At 36.3% G+C, this 14,490-nt stretch overlaps 1 protein-coding gene across 19 annotated transcripts in view; it reads right to left on the minus strand.

Moving 5' to 3' along the window:
* Positions 1–14,490, minus strand: part of LOC125662605 (leucine-rich repeat-containing protein 71-like) — a 102,457-nt gene that overhangs the window by 87,303 nt on the left and 664 nt on the right. The window contains exon 1 of one of the 19 annotated variants that reach the window (XM_056146566.1): positions 7,813–7,856. The exons of 17 other annotated variants lie outside the window; for them this stretch is intronic. In XM_056146566.1, the coding sequence (XP_056002541.1) occupies positions 7,813–7,841 (29 nt within the window). In that variant the 5' untranslated portion in view covers positions 7,842–7,856. Of the gene's footprint in view, positions 1–4,405; positions 4,823–7,812; positions 7,857–14,490 lie in introns of those variants that run through there. One more of the 19 variants, XM_056146565.1, reaches the window with a different exon arrangement.

Consider the following 14,490-nt stretch of genomic DNA (forward strand, 5'->3'; position numbering starts at 1 on the left):
GTTTCAAATCCCTTTGTCTATTGTGTCAATATACAATAAAATATGCTCAAATCTGTAACGTGCATGCATTGTGTAAATACACAGTATTTATAGTAGATGGTTATATCATATGACTATATATCGTACCTGTGAAAGGTCGGTCGTGACGTAGTCATGTTGTGCGACACCTTAATCTAATTAATTTAGATTTCATCAGTAATATTCAAACACATACATCCATGTTTTAACAGCATATCTTACGTAGTATTTTAAGCACGAATGTCCATTGAACATAATTTTATAATTCTTTATAAAATCAGCATTTGAATGCCATTTATGAAAACTCGGTCGAAATTGGATTAACAACGTTAAGGACCTAAATGATCAGGAAATTAATCTGATTATCGGACAAAGCCTGTTAGGGTGACATTTGAGAGGAGGTTAGATTTATGATATGATCTATAGGATGTAGTTTTATTAATATTATTATTATTATTATTAACATTTGTTTACGTTTTCGTTAATATGGCTAGTTTACTTATTTTATTTATTTACTTATTTTGTTTCGATAAAACATTTTGGAGATTAACTCATTCACTGTCTTTTAGTTTATTAATTCTGCAAGCGATTGGGATTTTGTATTAAATGACACATTCTAATATAAATAAATGTCCCTGGGGTGGTCATTTCATTTTCTTCTAAATTTCGTGGGGGTCCGGATTAGGTCCTCTGTACCCCGTGTTTGTCGTAAGAGGCGACTAAATTGAGCGGTCTTTCGGATGAGACCGCAAAATCCGAGACCCCGTGTCACAGCAGGTATGGCACGAGAGAGATCCCTCCCTCCTCAAAGGCCGTAAGTGCCTTGCAGCTAAATTTTGCAGCCGTTCACTTGCAATGGTACATGTCGCGCCTCCACAATATGAATAAAAAACTCTCGAGAGGGATGTTAAACAATATACAATCAATCAATCTTCTAAATTTTCGTACCTAACATTGTTCATTCTTATTACTTTTATTCATTTTTCTTCGCTCCCCCCCCCCCCCCAATTAATTACAAAAATTATTTCCGTGTATCCAATGGAGTTGTTATACCATATTCCATAAATTGATGTTTAAAGTTCATATCAATCATGCATTTTAAATTACTGTAAAATTAACTTATCTGATCTAGCATGTAAGAATTTGTGTTCAAATCCTTTGTATACCATACAATAAAATGTGTTTACATCTAAACACTTAGGTATAGTAACAACTTCATAAGTAGGATTGGTAGTGGAGTGGCGGGGGGGGGGGGGGGGGGGTCGGTATGAAAAGTTCATTACATTGAGGAAACCCAAGGAGATAAAATCGATGGAAAATACCTTGTACCTAAAGACTAGAAAAATTCCATAAAATCATCAAATCCTAGATAAAAACACAGTGTACCTATAGTATACAAATTCCTATAAAATCTCCACATCTTAAGCAAAAAATACACTGTAAAACTATTAATAGCATATTCTAAAAAATTCCTATAAATTCTACGCATCTTAGGTTTTAAAAAATTACACTCTACCTATGTAAAATGATAAAATCTCCAAATCGTAGATCAAAAACATTATTATAAAAAAAAATTACGACTATCTCCGTGACCTGGGCAAGGACAAAAATAAACCCGAGCACTGAGAGGTGCCACTACTATATCAACACGTGCCGGAGGTTCGCACGGAATTAAAGGTGTGTTTGTATTCATTGATTTAAATTTTAAAATACAAACGATAATTCCTCTTACAAACTCGGATATTCTAATCAGTTAATCTGTTTATTTTATTTTATTTTTGCTTCACTGACATGTCATGATCGGAATATATAAAGCCGAGAATTAAAAAAAAAAATGATATATATAAAATAAGCGGTGAAGTCACGTGATGTTAGCAGAGCATAAACGATGACAACGGATGGAGCAATGTTGAAAAATCGAAGGTTAAATTTTAATTTTTCATTTAATATTTAATTTGATTATTATTATTATCATTATTATTTAGATCTAGGACTTTCTTATCCAAAATTTTCCTCCGCCCTCCAGTAGAGACTGAGTCATACTATACATTATCAGAACCTTTTACGAAATTTGATCCATTCTTATCCTGTTATTCATATAATATTAGGATACAAAACCCCATAAGATCGCCATGGTGACCATTTCTATCAGACGCATCTCACATGCTTCAACATATCATTCATATTGGTGCGCATGTACATAAAGATTACGCCAACACTTGGAATTTAACAAACGACAAGAACAGCCGATACTACATGTACTTTCCGTGGGGATCCGGGTTAGAATAGATCCTCAGTACCCCTTGCTTGTCGTAAAAGGCGCCTAAATGGGGCGGTCCTTCGGATGAGACCGCAAAAACCGAGGTCCCGTGTCACAGCAGGTGTGGCACGATAAAGATCCCTCCCTGCCCAATGACCATAAGCCCCGAGCATAGGCCTAAATTTTGCAGCCCTTCACCGGCAGTGGTGACGTCTCCATATGAGTGAAATATTCTCGAGGGGGACGTTAAACAATATTTAATCAATCAATCTGTATATAATGCTGGTAAATCACGTGACTTTAGCATGACCTATTACCCGGAAAAATGACGACGAAAGTTAACACAAGGGAAAATTTAAACCAATAAGGAACACCTTTATCAATAACGAATTGTCACATAACTTATATCAACATTTAAAGGATTTTCCCAGGACCAAATCTATAGATATTAAAATGGTAGATCTACATGTGACAGAAGCAGAGAACATTGTCCCAGTTTATTGTTTTCTGTCAAAAACTATCCTACCGCCAAAAAACCGTGTCAGTGTTCTGTTTCTATCGCACATCTAAACTGTATATTTCATAAGTGACTACATAATTAAGATTTTTAAGAGAGATATAATTAAATGAAATTGGCCTCCATCCTGTAATAAGAAGCATCAAGGTATAAATACACCACTGAATAATTTAACATATATAACATAGCACACGGTAGTACCAATAATCCATTACTGAAGTCAATGCCGCGATTTAGCGACTGAAGAACAATACCCACCGCGCCCAGGTTTTGTCATATGAATGAATAATTAAATAATTTTCAGGAACCTAAAACCAGGTCACTTTGCCGTCTTTCTGCAAGGTGCTTCTGTTTACGATGACAGGGCAAGAGATTCGATTCTTTGACATATAATGAATCGATATTGTCAATCAGTGCAAATGATTGATTGATTGATATTTTCCGCCACACGCAACAATTTTTCAGTTATCTGGTGGCGCCCAGTTTTTATTGGTGGAAGAGAGAATCCAGATACAGTGTACTGGGAAGATACCTCCGACCTTCCGAAAGTAAACTGGGAAACTTTCTCACTTACCGGCGCGAGCGGGATTCGAACCCGCGCCGACAGAGTTGAGAGGTCGTGTGATTTTAAGCGCGATGCTCTAACCACTTGGCCACGGAGGCCCTAAAATGAAAGAAAAGCTTGACTTGGATAGTACGTATGGTTTGGAATTTCTGGGTAGCAATGTTTTGACAGCGGGATTGATATATGTCTTCAGGCTTATTTCTTCAATCTCCATCGAACTAGTATACACATGTACATTGTTAAACGCATCTCCATTACATTTACATTCATATTGTGAAATACTGAATATCATGAAAATAAAACTATTGTTTAAATTAAAGGTTTAAAATATCAACTTTTCAGGCAAACTCCAAATCAGAGGGGGGTATGGTGCGTGAATAAACCAAAATAACTTTTACTTACATGTAGTTATACATATGGGCAGCATTTAAATGTGATAGTAAAGACAGTGTTCTCTTAAGCTTAGAGATTTGTTATTCACGTGGTTTTATACCATAACTAGAATTAGGGCGTAATCAATCTGTCACTGTGCCTCGTTCTTTATATATATCAAAGGTTTGGTAGTTATGAACCATAGCAGACATATATTAGTTTTCTTGATTGTATTTGTCGATAAAATCACCGAGTCGATATAATTTGAACTTCATATTAAAACCTTTATCCTGTTTTTTAAATCATTTGCATTCTCCATTGAACATGGAGATATAATTAAATGTAAATAAATGTTAACAATGACAATGTTTTAGATATTCGTTTTCACCACATTCATTCACACACTTATACGGACTTTTTGTTATCAATATCATACGTCTAATATTATAGTACAACCCACGCAGCACACCATACGACACGACAGGCAAAGACCTACTCTAAAATATCCAAGCAGATATCTTTTTTAACATTGAAGAAGAACTACATTCAATCATGCTTACAAAATATGGAAATTACGTCATACTGGTACTTTCATTGCATTTATATCCTATAACACACAACACACTAGGCATTTCTTCCGCGCAACTTCCGGTTACACATCGTCTTTACTTACGTGAAGAAGGAACCCTTGGCTTTGGACATTACAAAATGTAGTGCACTCAGATCCGTAAAATCTCAAATTCAGACAAGCAACACAAATTTTGTAAAATCCCCTTGAATCAATTCTCAAACACGATTATGAGTGGCACTGCGTGATTTCTAACCCCAGCGTAAACACGGCACCCAAACGTTCACAATCGTAACTCCACCAGAATCTCCGGGCCGGAATGTCATCCCAAACCCTCCTCCAGGTAACTTGGGGTAAATATTTGACAGCCGTCTGTCTGAAAGTCAATCAGGCGTCAAAACAAATCCCTTTAGTAAAATTAATAAATAATAATCCACTGAGATTGTGTGCAGCACGTAGGGGGACGACTCGGTAATGCGCTTAGTGTTAACAAAACATCGTTTTCGTTCGACTGAACGAACTGAGATAAAATTAACTAGTTTGAGGTCTTTGCACGTGGCTTTGATGTGAACTTAACTTAATTAAGAACGTGTCAGGCATTATGTTTTAACCGTGTCGCAAGCTCATCAGTTGTCGCTTTAATTATATCATTAGATTCAATCAAAGTTCCACAAATATCGACCATCTCATCAATACACACCACTGCAATTAGTATGGTATGCACAGTGTGCGCGCTTTCAGTCTTTGTCAATTAAATGTCATTAAAACAATGCTATCATCTCACGGTATCTAAGCGCTCGAGCGATCCCGATGATACAGGGCCTGCTTGCCGCCATGATATAACTGCATGATAAGTACTAAAGGTTGTAAACTATGGTCTTCTTGAGATCAAACAAATAAAAGGCCAATTGATAAAAAAGATACATTGTGTGAGACTTATGAAAATATGTGTACGGTGGGAAATCTTTTGACATTTTAAAACTAGGACGATTTTATGAATGTGGGAAAATAAAGTTTCGTAAAATGGCAGAGACCCAGTGGCTTTAGAAAGAATCCGAATACCATAAATTTAAAAGAGGCCATGTACGTATCCGGCATTCCCCAAAGAATGGAAAGGGAGGGAGGAAGAAAGAGAGCAAAATGAAAACTAGAGAGTGGGGTACAAATTTTAAAAATTGTATCTATCTTTCAATCATTACTTAGAAGGCTTTTCAAATACCGTCATTGTCTATGAAAAGCTGATACCATTAAGGGACCTGACTGTGCTGGGGAACTCAAAGCGGCCCCTGGAGATCTCAAAGTGCTCCCTCCCTCTCTCTCTCTCTCTCTCTCTCTCTCTCTCTCTCTCTCTCTCCGGGATTTGTTTTGTGGGGGTTTCCGGGTTGTTTGTTAGTTATTATTAGGACCTATAGACTGACTAAAAAATTCCGATATATGTATCACAAAATATCGAGAGAAAAAAGGAAAATCACCCCAACGCATAGCGAAAAATTGTATAACACCGGCGAGTAATTATTCCCCGTGAGCGTCAATGCAAAACTGGATTATATGAGAGCTAATACGAATTTAAAGGGTAACCCCCACCCCACCCCACTCCCCCCCCCCACCCCCGGTGGTACACAGTGTCATCCACCCTCATTCACACACGGAGTTTACTACTATGTACATATAGGGTGTATAACATCTTGGTTTTGAAATCGCACCCACTTTCAGTTTGATGGCCCGCTGTAAGCTTAATTTCGAATGAATTTCTACTTACTGCTAAAAATAAAGTTTATTACATATTTGTCATTATTTTATCATATTATTAGTAGGTTGCCATGGATAGCGACTGTATTAATTGATTTCACCCGTTTTTAACCAGCCATGCTTCATGCGAGATGTGTCTTGCTTGGAGCGGAAGAAAATTTCCTGTGTAATTTTTTGCCTTAATATTCGACTCTCCTTATGTGGTAATTTCTTCTCATTAAAAAGCCACAGACCAGCGTCCTGGGGGCTTTGTAATTGTTGTAACAGGCGGACGTTTATTGCCATGTGTATTTTTTTTATTATTACAAATGTAGTATTATTTTAGTTTTATAATTTTATCACATGGTGAAAATAAAGCATTACAAACAGTTAGGGGGGGGGGGGGGGAGTTGTGTTATAAATAATATTTAGTCTGGGTAATATTGTGTGTAGTTTTAACGCAATCATAGATGAGCGAAAATCTAAATCTATTTAATGTGTCCAATTCTCTTTTTCATGCCTAATATATATTGAAACTTGGGTTTATGTAATGTACAAAATATGAAAATCCTTTGACGCTTAATCATTTCCAACTTTCGAGTAGCGACATAAAAGACTGTAACATCCTTACGGAAAAAAAAATATTGGGGGTCTTTTAAGAATATATATCCGTCACTGTCAAATATCCTTTCACCTTTAACAAATTGTAAATAATAAAATGGACTGGTGCATATACACAGTATAGGTCAACATTTAAGTTGAAGTGTTTCCATTCCAATGACACTTCACCTGTGCATGGTTATAAAGAGGCGGGGACGATAACGTAGAAACTTTACTCATCATGTATATCAATATCTAAATTCCCTAATGATTCTACCTTCGATATATTTACCAGTTGAAATGGTAGTAATTCCCTCGTGATTGTGGAAAATGTGCGTATGAATATTGAACAATGTAGTGCGCCTAGCACTATGGGGAGGGATATGTTAAAAGCCTTAACACAATTTGCATATGAAAATGATAAAATTAATTTCAATACTAACTGGAAGCATAGATCCTTTATTAATGATTATCATATCTCTCTCTCTCTCTCTCTCTCTCTCTCTCTCTCTCTGTGTGTGTGTGTGTGAATGGTACAAGATATATGTACACAGGCCAATATGATAATTTAATCTTGTGATATTAGATTATATGACATAAATAATATATAGATATGGTTGTCATATAATCATATAGACCTATTCATGTATACATGTAAGAGTTTATATATCTATATGGAAAAAATATTAACAGCTGGGAATATTCCGAGAGAAAAGAAAACAAAATGTAAATTATAAATATATACACTTTTTTTAACGCTTCACGCTTCGTATGGGTTTTTTTCCTGTGTCATATATGTAAACTATTGAAATCCAAACATATATGTCATATATGTAAGCTATGGAAATCCAAACATATATATGTCATATATGTAAGCTATTGAAATCCAAACATATATATGTCATATATGTAAGCTATGGACATCCAAACATATATATGTCATATATGTAAGCTATGCAAATCCAGACATATATAACTCTCATGATATAAATAAAATAGTATACAAGATGATGTAAAATTACTCATTCTTTTATGCTTTTTCTCTAATTTTTTCTCTAAGTTATAAACTTTTTTCTAACCTGTTTGTTAAGTATAATGAGTTGATTATAAAAATCAGAAAGGCAGCTTGTGCTATGCATGTACTTTACAAGGAGGGGAACGGTTCTATATTAAACTTCACGTACCTTAGAAATGTCAACTTCGATGCAGCCATTTTTTGCTCCTTTCTTTTTTTTTTTAAAAATCCCACAATTACTGTTGACAGTTAAAACGGTTTCCAAAGGTATTGTCTTAGAAACGGAAAAAAAATTAATAATTAGTTATAGCCCTCAACACATGCTTAATCCTAAACTCACTGAGACAATTAGAAGGAGGGGGGACTTCACTGACACAGTGTTTGAATTCGGAATCGCAGATTTACGGTATAAGTAATTGGGGAGAAATCTGGCATTAAATGAAAGCCCCCGTCGATCCCTGAGATTTAAAGAAACACCTCCGACGTTACGACGAGACTTCAATCAATATTTAGAAAAGCGCGACTCGGACAAACTATCATGTCAAGAAAACATGTGGATGAACAGTCATTTATCAAGATTTGGGTCTGCCGGGGTCAATTTATTTGTGTATATATTGTCAAATGACCACGGCATATCTTTTTTCCTCTCCGTAATCGATTAAGTGGACCTAGTTCGAAAGAAATCGTCATCATAAGAATTTTCTTTAAAATTACAGACATGCCGCTTCTTCGTAGAATGCCATTATCAGTATTTCACGAGAATTTTCCTGATTTTTTTATTCTTCATTTGAACAGTAGAAGATACATGCAGAGATCGGAGTGGGCAGTAGGCGTAGTGCCCATATTAACCCTCCCCCATTGGTCAAGGGTCAGTTCAGGTCAGTTAGGACAGAGTGTAATTAATATAGTACATGGAAATAACAAAATGATTGGGGGGAAAGAAAATCAAACTTGAAAATAAGAGAAAAGAATTAAATAATTATAAATAATTGATATTTCATGCATGTGTATCTATTTGTGGTTGTATACTTAGGTACTCCAAAACTATGCGATTGAATGGAACAAGTTGAATGAGGATATTTTTTCACAATGAAATTGGGGGTTTAATGAAGCGACAGAGATCGGCGTGTAATCCGCTTAAGTGACGGGCATGTTTCTATATTATCCGCGCTTATCTCTTTAATGGGAGCCCTTGTACAATTCCGATTTAATGAAAAGAAAATGTTTACACTGACAGGGCTGATCACGGGGGTTTGATAGTTTCACGACCGAATAAGGAACCTATGAAATACCTCAATTTTAAAAGTCAATGAAGTTTCATTTATAATCAAATCTCAGACCCTGGTATAAAAAGGGGGTGGGGTCAGAGTTTGGAAAACACTGCTAAGAGTGGACCCCCGGGGTGGGGTGGAGGTAACCTGAGCACTGTTTTAACACTAATTTTTAACAAGATTGAAAAATTGTCAGTGTATATGGACTAAATAGCATAATATATAGATCATACCATGCATGCAATCTCAATGGCCATATTAACACAGAAAAAGGTGACTTGAATGAATTTCACGTGTTTTGGACTTTGTTGGGTTTTTTTTCTTTCTTTCGAAAATCAGGCGAATAACGCACCATAATCATTTGGAAAACAAAGATATATGAAAATCATGCAAAATTAATTTCCATGCGTTTTTATCGGCATACTACATGTAATGGTTTTGGGTGTTTTATTTGTGGGGGGGGGGGGGGGGGGGAGGAGGGTGATAATTGTGCAGATTCGCATTTGCAATGAATAACTGCGATATCTAAGTACAAGTAGACTAGTATTAAATTGAAAAGAACAACAAATCTCATGAAACATTAATTTTGTAAATTTCATTGTTCAAAACACATAAAACTGGCAAAACACTTCATTTATGATATCACTTTCTGTTAATTTCATTTACTATCCCAGTCCTACTAGAAAGCACTCTTTATATCTTGGATCAGCATCTTTAGCCTTAAACCCAACACAACTACATCAGTCCCGTTCAGATGATTTCCCTACCAAATATTTTCCATAAAAATCATGATACAAACATATTTCTTGCGAATACAATGCGTCTTATACATTTCGTCTTTTTTTCAATTGTCAAAAAAATTCTCTCTCTCTCTCTCTCTCTCTCTCTCTCTCTCTCTCTCTCTCACCTCGCAGTAAAAAGTTCTGAAGGGATAGAAAACAAATAAAAGAAAAAACAGCGGAATATATAACACTCTGATCTGAAGATTTCGGCGAATAAAGTGAGAGAAAAAATGTAATCTTCTTAAAGATCTCCTGATTCTTTTCATATTTGAAATAGATCTACAGGGTGGGGGCCTGAAACGAGGATTAATTTTTACAAAGAGAGATGAAACCCCTGTGTTTAGCGAAATCTGCCCTTCGCTAATACATTTATTGGCTCTTTTAATGTGATCCCCTATTAAACAACATTTCTCTCTGAGTCAAATTTTGTTTTATTCTATTCGATAAACAGATATGGGTTTCTTTCCAGATATCTGAAATTTTTCTCCAGTTGACTTTACATTTGAAAAGGTTCGCACTTGAGATTTGGAGTAATGTAAATGTTTGGGGGAGGGTGTATTTTTGATTTCTACATTGAAGGAGAATTAGGAAATTAAAAAGAAAAACTGAGGTAGCAACGCCTGTTTAAAAATATTGAGCTACAGTGTTCTTAACATGACCTTTTTGCACTTCAAATTTATTCAATTAAACTTGCTTTGTCTGTTGGTGTCACCACAACATACGCAACGAAAATCAATCATTCCATTATTATTATTTGATTCATTTATAAAGCGCAAAATTACATATAGTTTCTATGCGCCAAATGTTTTCTTGGGCGCCAAATGTTGCAGGGTTGGCGGTTTGTAAGTAAGGGATACAAGACTCCTATGAGGAAATGACTATCATTACAAAAAGAACACGCCGTGAAATGTTTGTGGATTACGTCTAGTGCCAGCTAGTAACCGGTCTGATTTCAAACTCTAGTTGATGGTTTTTTTAACTGACGGACGGACGTACAGACATCGCTGTACCATAATATATCCCATCTACAGACAGACATACAAACATTGCTGTACCATAATACGTCCCATCTACAGACAGACATACAGACATTGCTGTACCATGATACGTCCCATCTACAGACAAACATACAGACATTGCTGCACCATAATACGTCCAATCCACAGGCAGGTGTATACAAATCAGGGAACCCGCGCTTGAGAAACCTGGTTGTAATGAGACTGTTTTTTTTCTCATTATACAATGGTGTTTTTTTTTTAAGCTGATGTCAAGTCATTCGCGTACACGCAATAGATACAAATCTCTCGTCGATCAATAGAAACAATTAAAAGTTCGTAGATTTAGAAATTTATAAGACTAGTCAGGGTCGTTCTCAGCATGACATAAAATATATCAGTAAAACTGAACAAGAACAGCTGTACCGGAGTGTGACGTAACATATCAGTAAAATTGAACACGAAGAACTGTACCGGAGTGTGACGTAACATATCAGTAAAACTGAACAAGAACAGCTGTACCGGAGTGTGACGTAACATATCAGTATAACTGAACAAGAACAGCTGTACCGGAGTGTGACGTAACATATCAGTAAAACTGAACAAGAAGAACTGTACCGGAGTGTGACGTAACATATCAGTAAAACTGAACAAGAAGAACTGTACCGGAGTGTGACGTAACATATCAGTAAAACTGAACAAGAGCAGCTATACCGGAGTGTGACGTAACATATCAGTATAACTGAACAAGAACAGCTGTACCGGAGTGTGACGTAACATATCGGTAAAACTGAACAAGAAGAACTGTACCGGAGTGTGACGTAACATATCAGTAAAACTGAACAAGAACAGCTGTACCGGAGTGTGACGTAACATATCAGTAAAACTGAGCAAGAACAATTTAACTGTACCGGAGTGATGAGACAATGAACAAGTGCAGTGTTACATTTGTAGTATCTAATCTAGATTTCAGAATAGAGAAGGTTAAGAAATAAGTTTCATTTTGAAAATACATGAGGGTATGGATGGACTGCAATGCTTACAATTCAAGAGGACGAGGACTTTTTTAAGCAGATCAACTTGTACAGACTGGTAGCCCATTTATTTAAATAGTCCTGTTGAATACATGCACCACTGCTTTTAACAAATCTGAGGTGCACATTTGCTCTTTTATCCACACCGCATTGTTTTATCTCGTTGAATCCGCCCCTCGTTAGCTCGGCACACCTTATCGGCATCATCTTATGAATGAACGTTAAAAGTAACTAGATATATATGATATAGAGTGTATACATGATTTATATATATACATATACTATAGTTGAAGAGGGGGTGGGTAAAATAGGCTGTGCTTGCTGTCCAATCCCATTCTCTTATTTGTGAGTAAAATATAGTTTTAAAATAAAAATAGTTACACAAACGTTAACTGCATTACCATCTATATAATGTTCACAAATGAAAATATGCCAAAGTGTTGAAATATATATTTAGCGTCGCTTCTGTATGTACAACGCCCCTATCCTTACCATGCTACGCTTAGATAAACCACCGGGACAGATCATGTACATTGTCAGCACAAAGGAAAGACGTATCCACGTACCCACTAACCACCCCCACCCCACCCCCGCCCCCACCCCCACGCTTTTCATGACTTTTGATTTTTAGAAATTAAAGTGATACCAATCCCCTTCAGGAGAAAGCCCCAGCATTATAAGAATACGTATGAATATGGCCCTCCCGGTGGATATCAGGAGTCAGTCCTACATACCGCTGGGCGCTAGGCCAGCGTGACTTCAGTTAGTCCTCTAACCCCACGGAACTCCTCCTAGAATCCGCCCCGCTACTAGACATAGATCCCCGTCGCACTGGTAGCATTTCAGATCAGATTTGTCCTCGGGGTCTAAACAAACACCGAAATTGATACCCCCCCCCCCCCCCAACAATCCAGTTATTGTAGATTTCTCTAAACTCACGCAATCTAAATTTTCCGGCCAGGATATTTATGGTCAGTATTTTTTTTTCCACTCGTAGTTTCTCTTCTTTTCACACCGTTATTGGTTCGGTTTGCAGGCTTCATTCAATAAATGGTCAGTTTTGAGCGGCGCGATGTACAGTGTATCAGTATTAAGAGTGTTAGCCAATGTGGGGAAAACTGACCAGCCCATTAAAGATTTGTTTAGATGTGATAATGACTGCACAGTGCGACGTTTTATTGGGGGATCTTACATGTGTTTGTTTGTTTAGATATATAGTGTGACGTTTTATTGGAGGGGTGGGGGGGGGTGATTACACGTACTTGTTTGTATAGATATATAGTGCGATGTTTTATTGGGTGTTTATTGGAGGTCTCTGAATAATAACCCGACCTACAGAAAAGTGATCTACAGGACCACGAAGTCGCTAAGTAGATAAGCACAGCGTCACTTACAGAGGTACATGTATACTACTAGTGTATCGTCCTACACAGGAACTAAACATCAATCGAAAATCAACGTATAACTATAAACTAATTCGTGTATTCAATCTATATTGTGACGGGAAGCAGGGTATGCCGGGATTGAAATAAGTCCAGCCTCTCACAAAGTACTACATGTAGTTCTGTCGTCTTTATTAAGAGACCTCACTGTCAATAGGACTTGGGATCAGAAGAACTTACAGCATGTATAATACTCATAAATCATGAAATACGCTGTCTCCGTGTTGTACCCGGGTTCGGTTGTGATTCCTAGATTATGTTCAACACCTACTTTGAAATGAAAAGATCTGTAAAGTTTACACATTTATTACCAAAGTAAATATGGTTTTAAAGTAATTGATAACAAATGATGAGTTTTACAATGCAAATGGCTGAGTATAACTATAGAAGGGAATGTAAATTACCCCCCAATCCTCCAACCCCCCTAAAATAAATTAGAATTACGAAAATAAATAAGTACTGAAATAATAAGAAAATCTAAAGTTATGACAATAACAAACTTCCATGCACTGTGAAAAATACACAGTGTTATATCACTAACGGGCTTCCATGCACATCAAAAGTAATACAGAACAAGAGTAAATGTAACTACTGGGATAGCCTATAAGCTATACGAAAATACTAACTCTGAAAAATGCTAAGGTAAGGAATATAGAATTCTACACTGAACCAAAGTAAATTCCTTTTACAAATGTATCTACACTTTATAAAGAAAATCCTAACTCCTTAAAACTGGTTCTAAACAATACGTTCTTTTTACTTAATTAATGCATGTTGAAAACCCTACTCTATGTAAAAGAAGCGAACACGGCGGTCTTGTGAAGCAGGAACCTTAAGTTTTTGACTCTAGCAGAGTAAATCTGCTTATGCAAATCTTGATAGGACTATTGGGCTGACAAACCAATAACAGACTAAACATAAACGCTCAAGTCCATGATAAAACTTCTTGGCTGATGAAATCGCCGAAAACAAAATTATATTCAAGAAGCCTTTTTCAATTTTCATCATTTTTTTTTTTTAAATTCAAAAAATTAAAACTTCTATCTGTGTCTTTAGGCATTTCCATCAGATATTCAGACCACGCACCACACCACAGCGAAATTTGGACTCCATAATCTCTTGTTTGCAAACGAAACACTTTGATTCTTATCATTCCGGAAATATCATATCAAATCATCACCTTTTCGATTATTAAATCATTCTACATAAGAGAGGTTTAAACAAGTCATTAAATAAAACTTTAGTGTAACGAGCCACCTTAAACTGTGTACATATCTGCCAACACTGTCGGATATAGAAATATATTCAGAATTCCACGATTTT

The sequence above is a fragment of the Ostrea edulis genome, chromosome 8, assembly GCF_947568905.1.
Source record: "Ostrea edulis chromosome 8, xbOstEdul1.1, whole genome shotgun sequence".
Taxonomy (NCBI): domain Eukaryota; kingdom Metazoa; phylum Mollusca; class Bivalvia; order Ostreida; family Ostreidae; genus Ostrea; species Ostrea edulis.